This window comes from Pogona vitticeps, chromosome 6, assembly GCF_051106095.1.
Source record: "Pogona vitticeps strain Pit_001003342236 chromosome 6, PviZW2.1, whole genome shotgun sequence".
Taxonomy (NCBI): Eukaryota; Metazoa; Chordata; class Lepidosauria; order Squamata; family Agamidae; genus Pogona; species Pogona vitticeps.
This window is the reverse complement of record NC_135788.1, coordinates 89,337,414-89,353,983: the sequence shown is the minus strand read 5'-3', so window position 1 is coordinate 89,353,983 and position 16,570 is coordinate 89,337,414. Positions and strand designations below refer to the sequence as shown.

The window sequence follows — 16,570 nt, the reverse complement described above, 5'->3', positions numbered from 1 at the left end:
TCCTAAGAAATATGTGTGGTTTACGCTTTCAACAGACACTGCAGAATTTGCTTCTGACAGCACTGTATTACAATCTGAGTCCAGGCAAGAAACAGTGCTATACCACCCCCAAGGCACCACCAGAGCCTTGATTGACCAGTTTTCTATCTTTGGGGTGAGTATTTATTTATTTAAAATACTTTCACTCTGCCTTTCTTCTTAAAAAGGAACTAAGGCAGCTTACAACATTGAGAGACAATATTTAAAACTGGAAACAATGAGTATACAACGGTAGTTTACATAATTAAAATACAATATTTAAAGTTAAGAACAATGAATATAGAGAGGTAGCTTACATCTTTAAAAGCTAAGAACAATAAGTATACAGTACAAATATTAAACTGGGGGGATGCCATTCTGAGAAAAGGAAAACACAGAAATGGAAAAGACTAGTACTAAAAACCAGTCAAAGCAGCAATACAGTACATAATCCATCTAAAATGCACACAACAGGCAGCTAGTTACTGAGGAAAGGCTTGCCTGAAGAAAAAAGTCTTTGCCTGCTTGCGGAAGGACAGCAAAGATGGGTTCAGTCTGGCCACCTTTGCAGGTGGGGGGGGAGTTCCAAAGTCTGGGAGGACCAACCGAAAAGGCCAGCTCCTGTGTCTCCATCAGATGCACCTGTGAAGGTGGTGGGACTGACAGAAAAGCCTTTCCTGATGATCTTATCACCTGAGCCAGCTCATAATGGGAGATAGTTTGGACTCAGAAGTTGATTGGCAGCCACTGGAGCTGCTGTAAAACGGGGCTTATGTGATCCCTGTAACCAGCCCCAGTCAGCTATCTGTCTGCTGCATTTTGGACCTGCTGAGGTTTTCTGACACTTTCAATCAGCAGCCCCACATAGAGCATGTTATAGTGATCCAGCTGGGAAATAACTAAGGTGTGTGTAACAGTGGCCAGATCAGCTATCTCAATAAATGGATGCAGCTGGCACACTGGTTTTAATTGTGCGAATTCACTCCTGTCCACTGCTGAGACCTGGGCATCTAGGCTCAGAGATAAATCCAGGAGCACCCCCAAGCTGCACACTTGTTTTTTCAGGGAGAGTGTAACCCCATGCAGTACAGGCTGCCTCCCTATACCATGATCTGCCTTTCAGCGGACCAGAAGCACCTGTCTCTTCTGGATAACTTTTAGTTTATTCACTCTCATACAGTCCATTACTAATACCAAACACTGATCTAGAGCCAAAGCAGCTTCCTCAGATTTAGGTGGCAAGGAGAGGTAAGAGTTGGGTGTCATCAGCATATTGATGACATTCCCCCCCCCCCAAAGATGGATAATCTCTCCCAGAGGTTTTATGTAGATGTTAAATAACATAAGAGACAAACAGAACCCCGAAAGGACCCCACAGGTCAGTGACCAGGGTGTTCGAACAGGAATCCCCCAGCACTACCTTCTGAGTTCTATCCTCCAGGAAGAACTGGAGCGACCATGAAACAGTGCCTCCAAGTCCCATTCCAGAAAGATGAGTCAGAAGGATACTATGGTTGATAGTATCAAAAACCCCTGAGAGGTCCGGCAAAACCAGCAGGGACACAGATCGCCTATCCCAGTGGTCCCCAACCTTGGGCCTCCAGATGTTCTTGGACTACAACTCCCAGAAGCCTTCACCACCACCTCGGATGGCCAGGATTTCTGGGAGCTGAAGTCCAAGAACATCTATCCAGTTCCCAGCATAGGTCATCCACCAAGGTGACCAAAGCTGTCTCCCCTGAAGCCAGATTGAAATGGATCTTGATACTATGTCTCATCCAGAAACCCCTGGAGCTGAGAGACCACAACCCACTCTAGCACCTTCCTCAATAATGGAATATTAGATATGTATATGTAGATATGTTCTTTGCTTTTGGCTGTGGAACAAGGCAAAGAGTGTCTGCACTTTTAAGAAAACTCATATTTTGCTTGGTCTGAGGGTAAGTACAGGGTCTGTATGTAGAATATGAAACCATTAACAATTCTGATTTCAAACAACATAGCGTGGCTCAACACCCTACTGCCACTCTGTCATCCTGCCTCTGATCCTTTGGCATTCATAGATGAGAAAAGCTCCTGAGTAGGAGGAGATAGGGCCTGACAAGTACCTTGTCAGTATAGCCTGTTTCTTCTCCCAGCTAGTATCTGTCTGGAAGCAAGGAAAGAATGCTTTGGGTCCACTTACAGATAATCCTCAGCTGGACCTGGTCCAAAAATTGCTGCTACAGGTGTTAACCTTATCTGTGCTATTTCCTCATAAGGCCCATCCCAATAACTAGGTGGAAATTAGGAAAAGAGGCCAAGCCAAACTTTCTGGGGAAGATTCATTTTGGTTGGGGACAGAACACAAACATTTCCAGCATTTTATATAGTAATTCAAGCCAAAGAAAGAGAGAAAGGACACAGCACGGTGGACCCCCCCCCCACACACATACACACCCTATGTGACTATCATGATGATATGATGGCAGGGATTGCAGTAGCCCATCACATCCCACGCAGCAGGTGCCTGTGCAGAGTTGGTTCTACAAAAAATAGCTGGCTCTGGAAAGCTGAGAATACGTAACAGTGCTGGTTTTCTAGATTGCAAGGGGAGGCAGCTCCCTGTGCTCTGCTGGCTGAGGCAACTACCTCACTGCTTAATGGCAGTGGCAACATCCTCTCCTTATCCACCACTTCCTTGGGAACTGGGGCACTGTTCTGTGAATTCCCTTTCTTCTACACTGCTGAATGACTACAAAGATGACCAGCAAAGAATTTGTTTAGCCATGAATCTTTTACTTTTCATTAAACACAGCATCTACTTTCCCACTTGTGCTTTATCACTTTTTTCATCTCCTGGTTGGGCTGGGCTGAATTGTTTGCCCCTTGTTCTTTAAACAGGATCCAGCTCTAAAGCCAAACTGTTGCATAGTCAGTATGGCCAAGCTTAGCCAAGTCTTCAAAAGAACCTGCTTCCCAATGGATGGTAGAGAGCATCCCACTGTTCTCAGCTGCTCTGTGGCATACAATTCGGAGAGTTCACATAAACAGATTGCAAACCTCTGTACTACAGCTACATGAACTGAATGGAATTTGCCTAAAGAAGGTCAATTGGCCCAAACAGTGTTTGGAATGCTTGCCTTTCAAATTCTTCCCCCCCCCCCAAAAAAAATCCTTTTTGAGCATTAAGTTTTGAATTTTTTTTAACTATTGCTATTTGTATCCATTTCTTTGATATTAGTTTCATACTTTGGGAATTTTTTAAAAGCTTTAGCTGTTCTTCCTCTAGTACATTTTTGTATAACTGCTTTTGACTTATGGTAATCCTATTAATTAATTACCATCCAAAGATTAGGTCTTATCATTAACAAATCTGCTCAGTTCTTGCAAACTAAAAGCTTTGTTGAGTTAATACAGACCACGTTAGCTCTTCCTCTTTTCCTACTGTCTTCCACTTTACCTAGCGTCATTGGTTTTACCAGCCACCCTTGTCTTTTCATATTAGTCTAACAGCCTCAATTTAATCACTTTAGCTTCTAGTGAAAATTCAGGCTTGATTTTGTCTAGAACACAATTATTAGTCTTTCTGGTGGTCCATGGTGTCGATAGAGATTAGTCAATTTTAGTTAATAGAAATCTGACTGTAGCTTACTATGTCAACTTCAGCTATTAGGTGGCAGACCTCCCTAAGCAGCAAAGAAAGGAAGCTACATCATTCCTTTCTGCAGCAAGTTTTCAGGAAGTTGTGCATGAATCAGGATGTGGTTTGGACCACTTTGGGAATGGCTGGTTCACTCCATTTACCAGTGACCACATGATTCATTAACAAGCCCAATCCTTATCTTGCCTGCGTGTGCCTTCTGGGTACCAGGCAAGGGGCTACTATTTTTTTAGTACAGGTAGGATCACTCTGTTTTGGTTTGGTTCCATCATGTGTGACTGTCAGTATCAAACCAATGCACATTCCTCATACTGGCAACATGGCAGCTATTAATTTTTTAAAATCCACTTTTCTCCATCTGTAGAGGGGAATTTCCCTCACCCCCTATCTTTGCTCCCTTTAAATCCAGCATTGAATCACTTCAGTGGCAGCTTCCTTCCACTCCCCTGTGGAGGGGGGGGACATGGGGGATATTTTTTGTTCTTTTCTATTTTCCCTTTAAAGGGATGAATAGGCTAAATAGGGTTGCTTAAGGTGCTGTGTGGCTTCCTGCTGAGGGAGGAGACTGCATTGGCAAATCTCTACCATTGAATAATGTCACTTCATATCCTTCTGTTTGTTAATAATAATGTTTAATGTGGAGAAGAAACAGCTTCAAACATTGAAAGTAGTTAAGCTTGTAATAGTATTAGGTTCAAGGCAACACAGCTGATTAATGTTACAACAAATGAGACTAAAACAGACATCAACATAGTGAAGCCAATTCTAGTTTAATAGTTACCAGCTTGCAGCATATCATGGAGTAGGCCCATAACTAGAAGTTATATATATGGTAACCTATGACTATGTTTTGGAGCCATTATAAATATGTGTCTGGTAATTTTTAAGGATAATTTCTTTTTAATTCAATGTGAAGTGCCACGTGCTAAGGGAAGTCAAAGATATTAGGCTACACACATTCTGACTATGATTTTAAAAAATTGTCACTTAAATCACAATTTTAAAAAATCATTTTTATTTAAATCATCAAAAATCCAATTTTTAAAAATTTAAATTGTGATTTAAAACAATTTAATTTAAATCAAATCAACCCTGGCGCTTTGTCACAACATTAGTGGCAATAATAAAAATTTTTGAGACACTTCTAATTTTTGGACAAAGGAAACCTTAAAGAAAGAGGTGCATATCTTTCTAAATGTTTTACTGTTTCAGACCAACAGAGAAACATACTCTTCATCTCATTTGAGATAGCCTTCCAGTGAAAGAGACAGGTATTCTTGCAGAGAAGAGGGCAGTTCCAACTGAGCAATTCCCTGATGGCATCGTATTCCCAATTGCTTCCGGATAGCACAGCGGGCCAGATGTTGCAGTGCACGGGGCTGATTCAGCAAGCAAAGAGCAGAATCATAGAATACATGGTGCTCCTGGCACAATAGAAAGAAAAGAAATCAAATGAGCCTTTGCATGCACACCAGGTCTAAACAAGCCTGAAGCACAAGCAAGGAGACAAGGACCTTATAGAAAAGTAACCATAATAGCTAAGGCTGTTGTGCTCAGAACCTGTTCCAACCTCAGTTACAACTCTAAAATTGTAGCATTTAATGATTCGTCATGTATTGGCAAGTTGATTCTGACTAATGGTGATCCTTTCCAGGGCATTTCTAGGTATAGAGCACTCAGGAGGCTGCTCTGGGACTGTGCAATTTGTCCAAAGCTACATTGACTGGGTTTTCTTCCAAGATGCGCATCGGGGACTCAAACTCCTGTACTCTGGCTCTGCAACCACATACCCAAACTCAGTGAGCTACCTAGCCAAATTTAGAGAGTGACTAAAAATTTGCCCTGCTGTTTGTGCCATATCTCTCACTGTTCCTTGCAATACTTATTCCAGCAACTACACATTCCTTTTAACTAGGAGTAGACACAATCGTTTGGATGAGTAAGTGGTATATTCTATTTGGCGAAAAGGGATTGAATCTTTTTGTAACATTACCACTCACATTATTTTGTCTTTAAGTTTATGTGATACCTGTACAGTGGTGCCCTGCTTGACGATTACCCCGTTAGACGATGAAATCGCTTGATGAGTATTTTGCAATCGCTATAGCGATCGCAAAATGATGTTTGTATGGGTTTTTTTCACTTCACGACAATCGATTCCCTACTTCGGGAACCGATTTTCCGCTTGACCACAATTTAAAAACAGCTGATCGGCAACTCTCAAAATGGCTGGCCACTGCTTTGCTGACCTCATTTTGCAAGACAGGGAGCGGAAAATGGCTGCCCTATGGAGGATCTTCGCTGCACGATCAGGTATTTCCCCCATTGGAACGCATTGACCAGTTTTCAATGCATTTCAATTGTTTTTTTCCACTTGACAACCATTTTGCTTAACAGCGATTCTGCTGGAATGCATCGTCGTCGTCAAGCAGGGCACCACTGTATTGTATATTGTATTTTAAAAAATAATTATGCTAGTTTAGCACTATAGCAATAGAACTAAACACATCGGTAAGAGGGTGGTGATAATAGTAGAAAAAGGTCATGTGTGAGGCATGGACAACCTGAAATGCACCATGCTGAGATAATTGAAAATGCCTGTGTGTACTGCAATAACAATTTAGATATAAGGATGCAGAACAGAGATGTTCATGTTAACCCAGGGCAATTTTTTTGTGGTTACACCTTTAGAAACATACAGATAAATAGTAGTAAAATTGTACAGTGGTGCCTCGCTTAACGAGCGCACCGTTTAACGAAGAATCCGTATAGCGATCCCTTTTTGGGGATCGCTATATGGATCTGCCCCAATCGCCGCACTCGCTTTGCGACGATTGGGGCGTCACAGCTGATCGGCGGCTCCAAAATGGCCGCCGCATGACCCGAAATGGCCCCTATCAGTGTTTTCGCGCCCTCCCCTTGCTTACGGAGGTGGCGAAAACGCTGCGGGGGGCATTTCGGGTCATCCACGGCCATTTTGGAGCCGCCGATCAGCTGATCGGCGGCTCCAAAATGGCCGCCGGACGCGAAAACATCGCTGGAGGGGTAAGTTTGGACGCTTATTGGAACGCATTAAACTAAGTTTAATGCGTTCCAATAGGCTTTCCTTACCCACACAGCGATGTTTTCGTATAGCGAAGGTTAATCCGGAACGGATTAACCTCGCTATACGGGGCACCACTGTAATAGGTTAGTATGTAGTACAGTAGAACCTCTATATCAACGGGAGATCAGTTCCAATCACCCCCCACGAATGCTGAAACCATGAATAATAGCAAATGCTCTTATAATAACTACAATATACTTAATATGGTCTCTGGCTCCATCTACGTAGCTAATTCTGGTAATGTCATCATGGAAAGATGTGTACAGTACAGTGGTGCCTCACATAGCGATCGCTCCGTTTTACGATCAAATCGCTTTGCGATGGACTTTTTGCCATCGCAAGAGCGATCGCTTTGCGATGGCCCCATGGGGAAAATTCGGTTTGCGATGATCGCGGGGGAGCGCTCCTCCGTGATCATCGCAAAGGCCCCGCCGATCAGCTGTGCGAAAATGGGGCCTTTGGGATGATCACGGGGGAGCGCTCCCCCGCGATCATCCCAAAGGCCCCATTTCTGTACAGCTGATCGGCGGTTCCAAAATGGCCGCCAGCTGTTTTGCCTCGCTTTATAGGCACCAAAAATGGCCACCCCTATGGAGGATTTTCGCATAAGGTGAGTTTTTAGGCCCACAGGAACGCATTAAATGTGTTTTAATGCATTTCTATGGGCTTTTAAAAATCGCTTAGCGATGAAATCGCATAGCAGCAATTTTTGCTGCACAGATTAACATTGCTAAGCGAAGCACCACTGTAATTCCATAGTGAACCCTATACAAGTATGGTCCCTCTAGTGGCCAGTTCTGGTAAATACAGAGTATAAATACTGTACAGTACATATTTCTGGGATTTTTCTTTTAATATTTACTGACCACAGACAGGTGAAACTGGATACTGATCTTGACGATATGGAGTGCTACATGTGACCAAAATGATTCTGGCCTAGAACTCAGAACACAGAAAGCAGCTTATATATTTCACTATGTAAACCCTAAATTTGTACTAAAACATATGCTGCCAGTACTGCCAAAGTGAATGCTAAGCTTGTGACAGTATACTGTGGATTTTCAAATATCATGAGATTAAAGAAACTCCCACAGTATTTGACTTTTTAACAGGGGTAACAGTTCACCTCAATCTACCCTAATGGAATTGCTTCCTCCCATTGAATCCTAAACTAAGATTTGGATCATGGATCTCCATGTCCGTTGGTAACATCATGCCATAACAACTCTACTAATATTGCACATTTCATCTTAGTACCATCCATGAACTAGCATTACACGGAGAAGAAAAGCTTTATAGTTCAGCCAAGAGGGAGTATCTGTGCAGGTGGCAAAGTGAAAGACTATCAGAAGATATCAGGAATCAATAGTTGAGTTCTCATTAAAAAATTCAATGGTAATGGTAATGCAAGAAAGGTGAGGTTAAGCAATGGAAAACAAGAGAAACAAGATAAATTAAGAAGAGGAACCCTTAGGAGAAGCAGTGCTGTGGCAGATGATACAACAATGGAAATACTGTAGAAGAACAAAGCTTCCAAACAGCAGATGAGGTGCATCATTTCAAAATATAGGTGGAAAGTGTGTGTGGTACATTATTGACTGCTTCTCATTAAAAATGTTCATAACTCTGTGGGTGAAGGATTTTGCCATGATTTTGTTTCCATTGTGCTCTTATCTAAATGGATCAGACTCCTTGATTACAGAAATGAGTAGGAAATGGATGGGAAGGACATACTTGCCAAACTTCAGAGGGCACAAACTCCACCCAGGAATCACAGGATAGAATTCGGTCATAGGTGTTCAGAATAACTTCCATAGTCCGAGGGGATAAGACACAAAACTTTAACATCTATGGACAAATGCAAAGAGAGAAAACATAGGGAAAGATGGCATGTGTGAACACCTTGGAAGGAAAGCGGAATGTAGATTACATCCATGCAACATCCCTTGGAAGACTGAGCCAGGAAACCAAAACACTGATGGGCAATTTACAGTTTTCCAGATGTAGCGGGGACACAGCTTCTATGATCCCTCACCATTGTTTGTGCTGGCAAAGGCTGATGCCAGTTGCAGTTCAGCAAAGAGTTTGAGGGTGACAACATTGTCCATCCCTAAACTGAAGACAAAGTGCCATCCTTACCTTGGGATTGATAGGAGCAGCGCCATGGTTAAGTAGGGTTGCTATAAGCTTCTCAGGCTCCCCTTCTAAGTAATCTTCCACTGCATGTAGAGCACAATCCACTGGTGTGTAGCCAGCACAATTACTGACATTGACGTCTGCTCCGTGCTGCAGCAGTAGCTCCACGATACGGATGTGGCAGTTGCTGCAGGCGTTGTGCAGTGGTGTGTGGTTCTTTCGGCCAGCTATTTGGGCATCCGCCCCACTCTCCAACAGCCGCTTAACCACCCGGTAGTAGCGACCAGCCTCTTCGGGCTTGTCTGCACTGGCACAGGCTGAATTGAGAGCTGTCTCCCCCTCTCGATTTCTGTGACCTATATTTGCTCCATAGCAAAGGTAGAGCTTGACGTGATCATCTAGGCCATGCTTAGCAGCCACATGCAAAGGAGAAGCCCGGCGGTCTCTTGTGTTCTGGTTGACTAGAGCCCCATATTCCAGTAGCATCTGGGCACATCTGGAAGGCATAGTAAATTACATTGATGAATTTGGCACCTGCAATATAATCTAGTCTAATCTCAGTTTTCATTAAGTTTTAAAGATTTTTCGAGCTCAATTTGTATCATTCTGGATGCTCAGAGGCTTACTGCCTAGAGAGAAAGTGCATCCATAAGGGTGGGAGCATATGGAACCAGCTATGTTTTATCTCCTAACATTTATCTAGCATCGCAATTATCTTGAAATAGAATTCCGAAGCCTCTGAATCAACTACAGTTGCAGTCTAAAACATAACTTCTTAACATCCCCAGGCTCTGCTGTTTTAATCACCCCTCAAGCCACAAGAGAACCCTTCCAACCATCACCCCAACTTCCCAGACATACGGCAAAGACTCCTGCGTGGTGCACAAGTGGAGTGGGGCCAGCCCTTCCTCTGAAAGAATATTGGGATTTGCACTGTAGTTCAGGAGCAAACGAGTGCATTCTGCACGATGGTTGGCACAGCTATCATGTAGAGCTGCTTTCCCACCAACAATAGCATCCACATCAGCTCCTTGCAGGAGGAGATGTTTCACACAATCCCGGTAGCCCCTGGAAACTGTGATACGTAAGGGAGAGGTATGCTTCTTCTGGGGTGCTAACACCCACAGCCCTGCAGAATCGGCAAGGAAAGAGAAGATTTAATTGGACAGGAGAATCATAAATGCAGAGATGCCAAGTTGTACTTTCATAACATAACTGGAGTCTGGATGTTGTTATAGTACTGAGACTTGGGCCTGCGGCTCTGAAGATCTAGGTTCACTTCTCCACAGAAAATTAGGTGGCCTCAGTCTATTTACTCTCAGTTTGGCCTACCTCACAACATGGCTGTTGTTGAGATGACAAAATGGGAAGGAGGTAAACCATATATACTGCCCTGAGTTCAGCGAAGGCAAAGCGGGACAAAAACTAATATTGGCACCTCCGGTCACCCGATTGACTAGGTTTGCAATAGATTTGAGGCGAGCAGGAACCCATAGTGTGCTAATCACAACGCACAATTAATTTGAATTCACTGCTACAAGTTCTGGTACAAGATATTAGTTTTAAAAAAAACAACAGCAAAGAAAGCCACGTGGTCCTTTACACAATCCAAATGAAGAAGTGATAGATACCTTTATTTAGACGACTAAAAATCAAACATTCAATGTGAGCTTTCGTGAATAAAATTCACTTCCTCATACAAAGGATAGAAAAATTATAAACTAAAGTCCCTAAATGGTAATGCCAGAGATCTGCCAGACATGTTGCTTAAAGTGAGCTGAGAGCGGCTTTCTACCAGTTTGGAGGTGGGTGTTTTTAAATGATTTATCCCTGGTGCCATTTGGCTGGAATTTTCCAGTCAGTCTCTAGGATAGGAATTAGTCTCTGAATTAAGCCTCTTTCCCCAACTCATATTGTCTGTTTGGAAATACCTGTAAACTTTCCTTATTGGCAGGGAGGGGGGGCAGAGAGGCCACACAGAGACTCTTTCTAAGGCTGGTATAATTTTTGGTTAGGCTTGGTCTGATAAAGGTCTGCTCCAATTCCATATAAGGCAGTAAATTTAATTTAAAGAGGATGTATAAGTTAATGTACAGTGGCGCCTTGCTAGACAGTTGCCCCGCATGACAGTTTTTTCTCTAGACATTGACTTTTTGTGATTGCTATAACGATTCGCAAAACAGTGATTCCTATGGGGGAATTTTGCTGGACAATGTTTGGTCCCTGCTTTGTGAACCAATTTTCGCTAGACAACGATTTTGACAGCTCCCTCCGTGCTCGCAAAACAGGTGTTTTTGGGACCTAAGCTTCTCAAGACAGCTATTTAAACAGCTGATCGGCTGTTCGCAAAGCAGCTTTCCTATGGCCGATCTTCGCTAGACAACGATGATTCTTCCCCATTGGAACGCATTAAACAGGTTTCGATGCATTCCAGTGGGGAAATGCTTTTTGCTAGACAATGATTTTGCTAAACAGCGATTTGAGTGGAACGGATTATAATCGTCTAGCGAGGCACCATTGTAATGGCACAATATGTTTGTATTTGCCCTACTTATGGGCTTTTGCCAGTAAAATAGGGCTTCTGGAATGACCTCACTTACTTACAGTATTTTTGGCTCCTCACATTTCCCTCAGTGAGGGAGACCTGGACAAGCAGAATAAGGCTTTTGTGCACCAGTTTTGGTGACGGTGGCAAGACCCTTCAATTTGATGTCTCACTGTATCAGGATCATCATAATAACCTAGGTGCAACATGTGAGTTCTGCTTTATATGGGAAACCCGGACAGCCACGATAAGGCTTTTATGCAACAATCTGTTCACAGAAAATTTGTTATTTATGTTGCTGATATATATGGTATTCCAATCCAGTAGCAAGTTGCAACTAGAGTAGGTCCACTGAATCGATGGAACTTACAAAGGAGTTGACTCAGCGAATCTCCAGTCATTCAGTGGGCCTACTCTAGTTGCAGCTTACTACTAAATTTGAGTTACTGAATAACGTGGGCCAAGGAGAAGATCTTTGTGCCAAGGTCCCATCTGAAGTTAAGAATTTAGGTGGGGGAAAAGAGAGAAAGTGTGTCAAATTCAGAGAGAATAGATGCAGATGTAGGCCAGGACTGATAAAGCCAATTCTACATTTAGAGTTACTATTTCTGTTTATCTAGTATCTATAAATATGCTTAGCTCACATGACAGCTTCCATAGCAGCAACTTACCACAAAATTAACAGAAACAAAATAAATTAGTATTACTGTACTGTAATGGCTTACACACGCACGCACGCAAGCATGTTTATAGATAGTAGAAGCACACAATACTCTAGCATAGGGCAGATTTCATAATCAAGCTCTATGTGTAGATTTCCAGAAACTTTAGTTCATCAGATGCTACACATGGAAAGCTGTGACTCTGTCTCTTCTTAGGATGGACTTGAGAGAGGGTTATTTGAAGGCTCACAAATATTACATAAATTGAGATTTAAACTTAATTGGCAGCAGTGAGGTTTAGCTGTAGCTACAGCACCTGCCAAAAATCTCAGGAGCCGGAGGAGTTTGTTGGACAACAATTCCCAGAATCCCTCACCGTCAGGAGGCTGTCTCACCCCACAGCTTGAAAAAGTTGCTTTTTAAAACCGTAACTCCCAATGACCCAGTGTGAGATTCTGGGAACTTGAGTTCAAATAATTATTTTTTCAAGCTCTAGCAGGTTCTTCTCTACCCAGTTCCTGGGAACTGTAACTTGATGACAGAGGGCAGCACTAAGGATTCTGTGAGATATTTAAAGTGTCCCTCACTCCCACCAACTCTTAGACTAGGCTAAACATTTTCGAGGTCCCCTTAGGGAGATCCTATTGCTTGTTATGGCACAGCTATAGTTCAGAGATACTGGCTTGAGAATGTTAGAGGGGGGAAAGGGAGCCATGAAAGTTGGGGGGAAAAACTGACTGAGGTTGTGGGATAACATGGTCTTCAGTTGTGGAATGGTTGAAAACTACTGAGATAGACAGACAGACTACTAAACTTAAATATATATATAAATATATATTCTATATGTGTGTGTGTGTATACCAATAGATAGATAAACCAGTCAGTAAATATGCCTTAAGGCTTCCATTTGTGACACACCCACCCACAAAAAATGAGCCCACCAAAAAAACAAGAATCATCATGAACAAAACAGGCAAGTAACACAATCCATCATTTCCTCCCACCCACCCCCACAAAATCTTACCCAGTTCAGCTGACCACACCAGTTCCTCAGCAAGGCTGTCAATAATCAAGTTAGCGGTAGTTTCATCCTTAAAGATGCTTTTGATTTTCTGCAGGTCTCCTGTGTACAGAGCATTGTGGACAGCAGGATCCCGGCAGTACTGAGGACGCCGGCTGGACCTGGGAAAGGTATGGAAACTCCTGGTGACTGGCTGGTACCTTCGATAGGTAGAGTGTCTCGAAGCTGCCCTTTGCCGGTCTTCCCAGTCTAACATTTCTCGTTGCAGCCGTAGGGAGCGCAGAGTGGAAGAGGTAAATGAGAAAGTTTCCCTGGACATGTCTATAAGTGAACATGGAGCTCAGTAGCCCTTATCTGCCTGCCCTTTGTTAATAGCCTACCATTGACAAAGGAGTCCCAGTTCCTCAATGCAATTTTTATAATGGTACTGTTGCAATACGGTCTTACGAAGAAACACATGGGCTCTCACTGGAAGAAACACCCAGCCTGGCTAGGTTTATAATTAGAAATGAATAGTCATCAGAGTAGCACAAACATTCTCTCTCTCTCTCTCTCTCTCTCTCTGCAGTGTCGTTTTCCTTTTTGGTTCTCAGAGCAATTAACATGGTGGTAGTACCGTGGAAGAACAAAGTACAAGAGAACTGTAAAGTAAGGGTGATTTAGCCAGCCTGTCTTCCACTCAGGCTCCCCAGGAACCTAAGACCCTTGCATGAAAAGGCAAGGAACAAAAGTAGAAAACACAGAACAGCTACCTGAAAGAGTTGCCACCATTTCAGTTTTAGACTGACCCTCTTTGCCTGGAGAACACTCCTACAAAAATTGTGCTGTTGTTCTGTGCTATGAAATCTGAACAAACTTATAGCGAACCTAATAAGACTTTGAAAGTGAGATATTTTAAGAGTGGCCTTTCCATTTCCACTCCCCCCAGTGATTATATGTATATATAGATAGATAGATATAAAAAATAGTGGTGCCTCAAACAAAAAAGTATACCTATGAAACCGGACCTCAGATCAGCACCAAATTCGGCACAGATGTAGCAGAAAGTCTGCTCTTGCTCTGTGCCAAATTTGGGGACATTTAGGCAAGGTTTTCAAGTCAGTTTTTTAAAAAAACAATTGTTTTGCCCTGCATCCAGAAGCAAGTTACTTTCAGCTACAGCTGATAGAAAAGAGACTAAATACGTTGATAAGAGAATATTTGCATACCTGAACAAGAACGTTTTCATTTTTGTTGCTTTTTACCCCTTTCAAAATGACAGAGCCCATTCAGAATTTTTAATTAGCGTTTTTAATGCAAATTAAACCTCAGAAATCCACTCCCTTTTTCTAACATAACATTCTAAGCTGACCTCTTTGCATAGCGTCCGTTCTGACCAATCAGAATGCGGCTCTCAGACACACATCTAGAGATACCTGGCAGATTCTCTTCCTCCCCCTCCTTTCTTTCTGGTTTTGTAGGGGAGCAAATGTTGTGCTGGCTGCTGCAATGCACTAAAAAGAAGTGGCGGCGGGAGAATCATCTTTCCCATACAAGGCCTACAAAGGAGAAAGGTGTCCTTTTTGGGGGTGGGGGCAAGGGAAGATTTGCAAAGCAAGCCAAAAGAGCTCTGAGGCGCACGGGGGAGGGTGTTTGGGGCGGGGGCGGGGCAGAAGGAGAGGAAGACAAAGTACTTGCGAGCCGAGCGGGGGCACTCTGGACGATGCGCCAAATGGGGCACCCCAAAGGGAAGGGCCGCGCAGAGCCCGGCGCCGCTCCCCCGTCGGGGTCGGTCACTTACATGCCTGGAAGGGGTGCGGGCGGAGCCGCTGGCCCGAGCTGAGACCTACGAGAGGCTCCTGGCGGGGGGGGGGCTCCTCCTGCGGCCGATGCTGTTCCCTGGAATCAGCGCATGGAGCTTGCCCGCCTGCCCTCAGTGATGAATGAAGAAGGAAGGAAGGCAGACGGGCAAGGAAGAGCTCCGCCGACCTCGCCACAGCGCTCTCGTCTTCGGTTGCCTCGGCACCCGGCTCGCCATTGCCTACCGACCGAGGAGCAGAGCGAGGCTGGCCCGGCGGCGTTGTTGTGGCGGCGGCGGCAGCTCCCAGTTCCTCTCGTTTCTCTTCCTTTTCCTTCTTCGACTACTCGCCCGGCTGTCTCCGCGTCCGCTTGCCACTCCTTGTTTTTTAATTACAGTATTTATTTCTCCATTCCAACAGTAAATAAACAGCAGCCTCGCTTTCTCTCCCATTCAGACACGCACATTTGCTCTTGCTCACACACATCTGAAAGAAGCGTTTCCACACGTATTTTATATTCATATTTTATTCATCTGTGTGGGTGCATAATTTTTCATATTTACATATCAGAATGTAAATCTATGATCCTTGCCCTTCACGGGTCATAAAAGCTGCCAGAAAAGGATGGTTGGTTGGGTAATAGAGGAGTCGTGAACGTCTCCACGTCAGGGCAGGATAGGATCCCATCATGCTTGAAAAAGGCAATAGTAAGACCGCTGTTCAAAATGCCTTTTGGACGCCACAATACCAAATAATTTCTGACCACCATCTAATATCCGGTTCTTGGGGAAGGAGGTACAGTGGTTTTTGGCCTTTCAGCTCCAGGCATTACTGATCCATTTCAATCTGGCTTCAGGTCTGGTTTATGGGATGGAAACTGCTTTGGTCACCTTGGTAGATGACCTACACCAGGAACTGGATAGGGGATCTGTGTCCCTGTTACTTTTGCTGGACCTCTCAGGGGCCTTTGATACTATCAACCACAGTATCCTCCTGATCAGTCTCCCTGGAATGTACTTATGGGCACTTTCCTGTTGGGTTCAGTTCTTCCTGGAGGAGAGAACTCAGGTGGTGGTGCTGGGGGATTCCTGTTCAACACCCTGGCCACTGATCTGTGGGGTCCCCTCGGGGTTCTTTCTGTCTTGTTTGTTATTTAACATTTGCATGAAACCATTGGGAGAGATTATCCAGAGTTTGAGAGATAGATGTCACCAATAAGTGGATGACACCCAGCTCATGTCTCATTGCCACCTAAATCTGCGGAGGCTGCTTCAGCTCTAGATCAGTATTTGGTATCAGTAATGGACTGGATGGGGATGAATAAAATTCAAACTTAATCCAGACAAGACGTGCTTCTGGTCAGCTGAAAGGTAGATCAAGGTAAAGGGTGATGGCCTGTACTGGATGGGGTTCCAAGGCTTCTGAAGGCATAGTGCAATTTACAACACTAAGCAACAGGATTTGGGCCAATAACCACATCTATCTATTGAGTCTTTAGGTCAGGTTGATTAGTAAGCCTGGGGCACAGTTTAGAACTTATGTCTGGACTAAAGCTCCCGGAACTCCGCAGCTAGCATGGTGTAGATTGGGAGATTCTTGGAGCTGTACTCCAAAAATGCAACATTTTCACAATCTGGTTCAGAGGTGAATTTTGCTACTTC

General features: G+C 43.7%; 1 protein-coding gene and 1 long non-coding RNA gene across 6 annotated transcripts; one reads left to right on the top strand and one right to left on the bottom strand.

Annotated features, from left to right (window-relative positions):
• Nucleotides 1–4,276: 4,276 nt before the first annotated feature.
• Nucleotides 4,277–15,434, bottom strand: ASB16 (ankyrin repeat and SOCS box containing 16). 5 transcript variants are annotated; one of them, XM_078377815.1, is made up of 6 exons: nucleotides 15,156–15,434; nucleotides 13,135–13,292; nucleotides 9,765–10,032; nucleotides 8,907–9,399; nucleotides 8,502–8,615; nucleotides 4,277–5,085 (listed from the first exon to the last, which is right to left on the bottom strand). In XM_078377815.1, the coding sequence occupies exons 1-6, from the start codon at nucleotides 15,359–15,361 to the stop codon at nucleotides 4,900–4,902; spliced, it is 1,425 nt and encodes a 474-aa protein (XP_078233941.1). In that variant the 5' UTR covers nucleotides 15,362–15,434; the 3' UTR covers nucleotides 4,277–4,899. The 5 variants fall into 5 exon arrangements, with proteins under 5 accessions (XP_078233941.1, XP_072860276.2, XP_020654955.3 ...); XM_073004175.2 differs by lacking the exon at nucleotides 15,156–15,434 and adding an exon at nucleotides 14,912–15,050; XM_020799296.3 differs by lacking the exon at nucleotides 15,156–15,434 and adding an exon at nucleotides 14,547–14,702.
• LOC144583629 (uncharacterized) lies at nucleotides 13,227–13,729 on the top strand. The gene is made up of 2 exons (XR_013537533.1): nucleotides 13,227–13,301; nucleotides 13,700–13,729. It is a non-coding gene; the product is annotated as an uncharacterized LOC144583629 (long non-coding RNA).
• Nucleotides 15,435–16,570: the final 1,136 nt, after the last annotated feature.

Coding starts and splice junctions, on each gene's coding strand:
- ASB16 (XM_078377815.1), bottom strand. CDS start 15,361: ATGGGAGAGAAAGCGAGGCTGCTGTTTATTTACTGTTGGAATGGAGAA. Junction 13,293..15,155: donor CTCGCTCTGCTCCTCGGTCG/GTAGGCAATGGC, acceptor TACCTTTCCCAG/GTCCAGCCGGCGTCCTCAGT. Junction 8,616..8,906: donor CTGCTCCTATCAATCCCAAG/GTAAGGATGGCA, acceptor ATTTGTCCATAG/ATGTTAAAGTTTTGTGTCTT.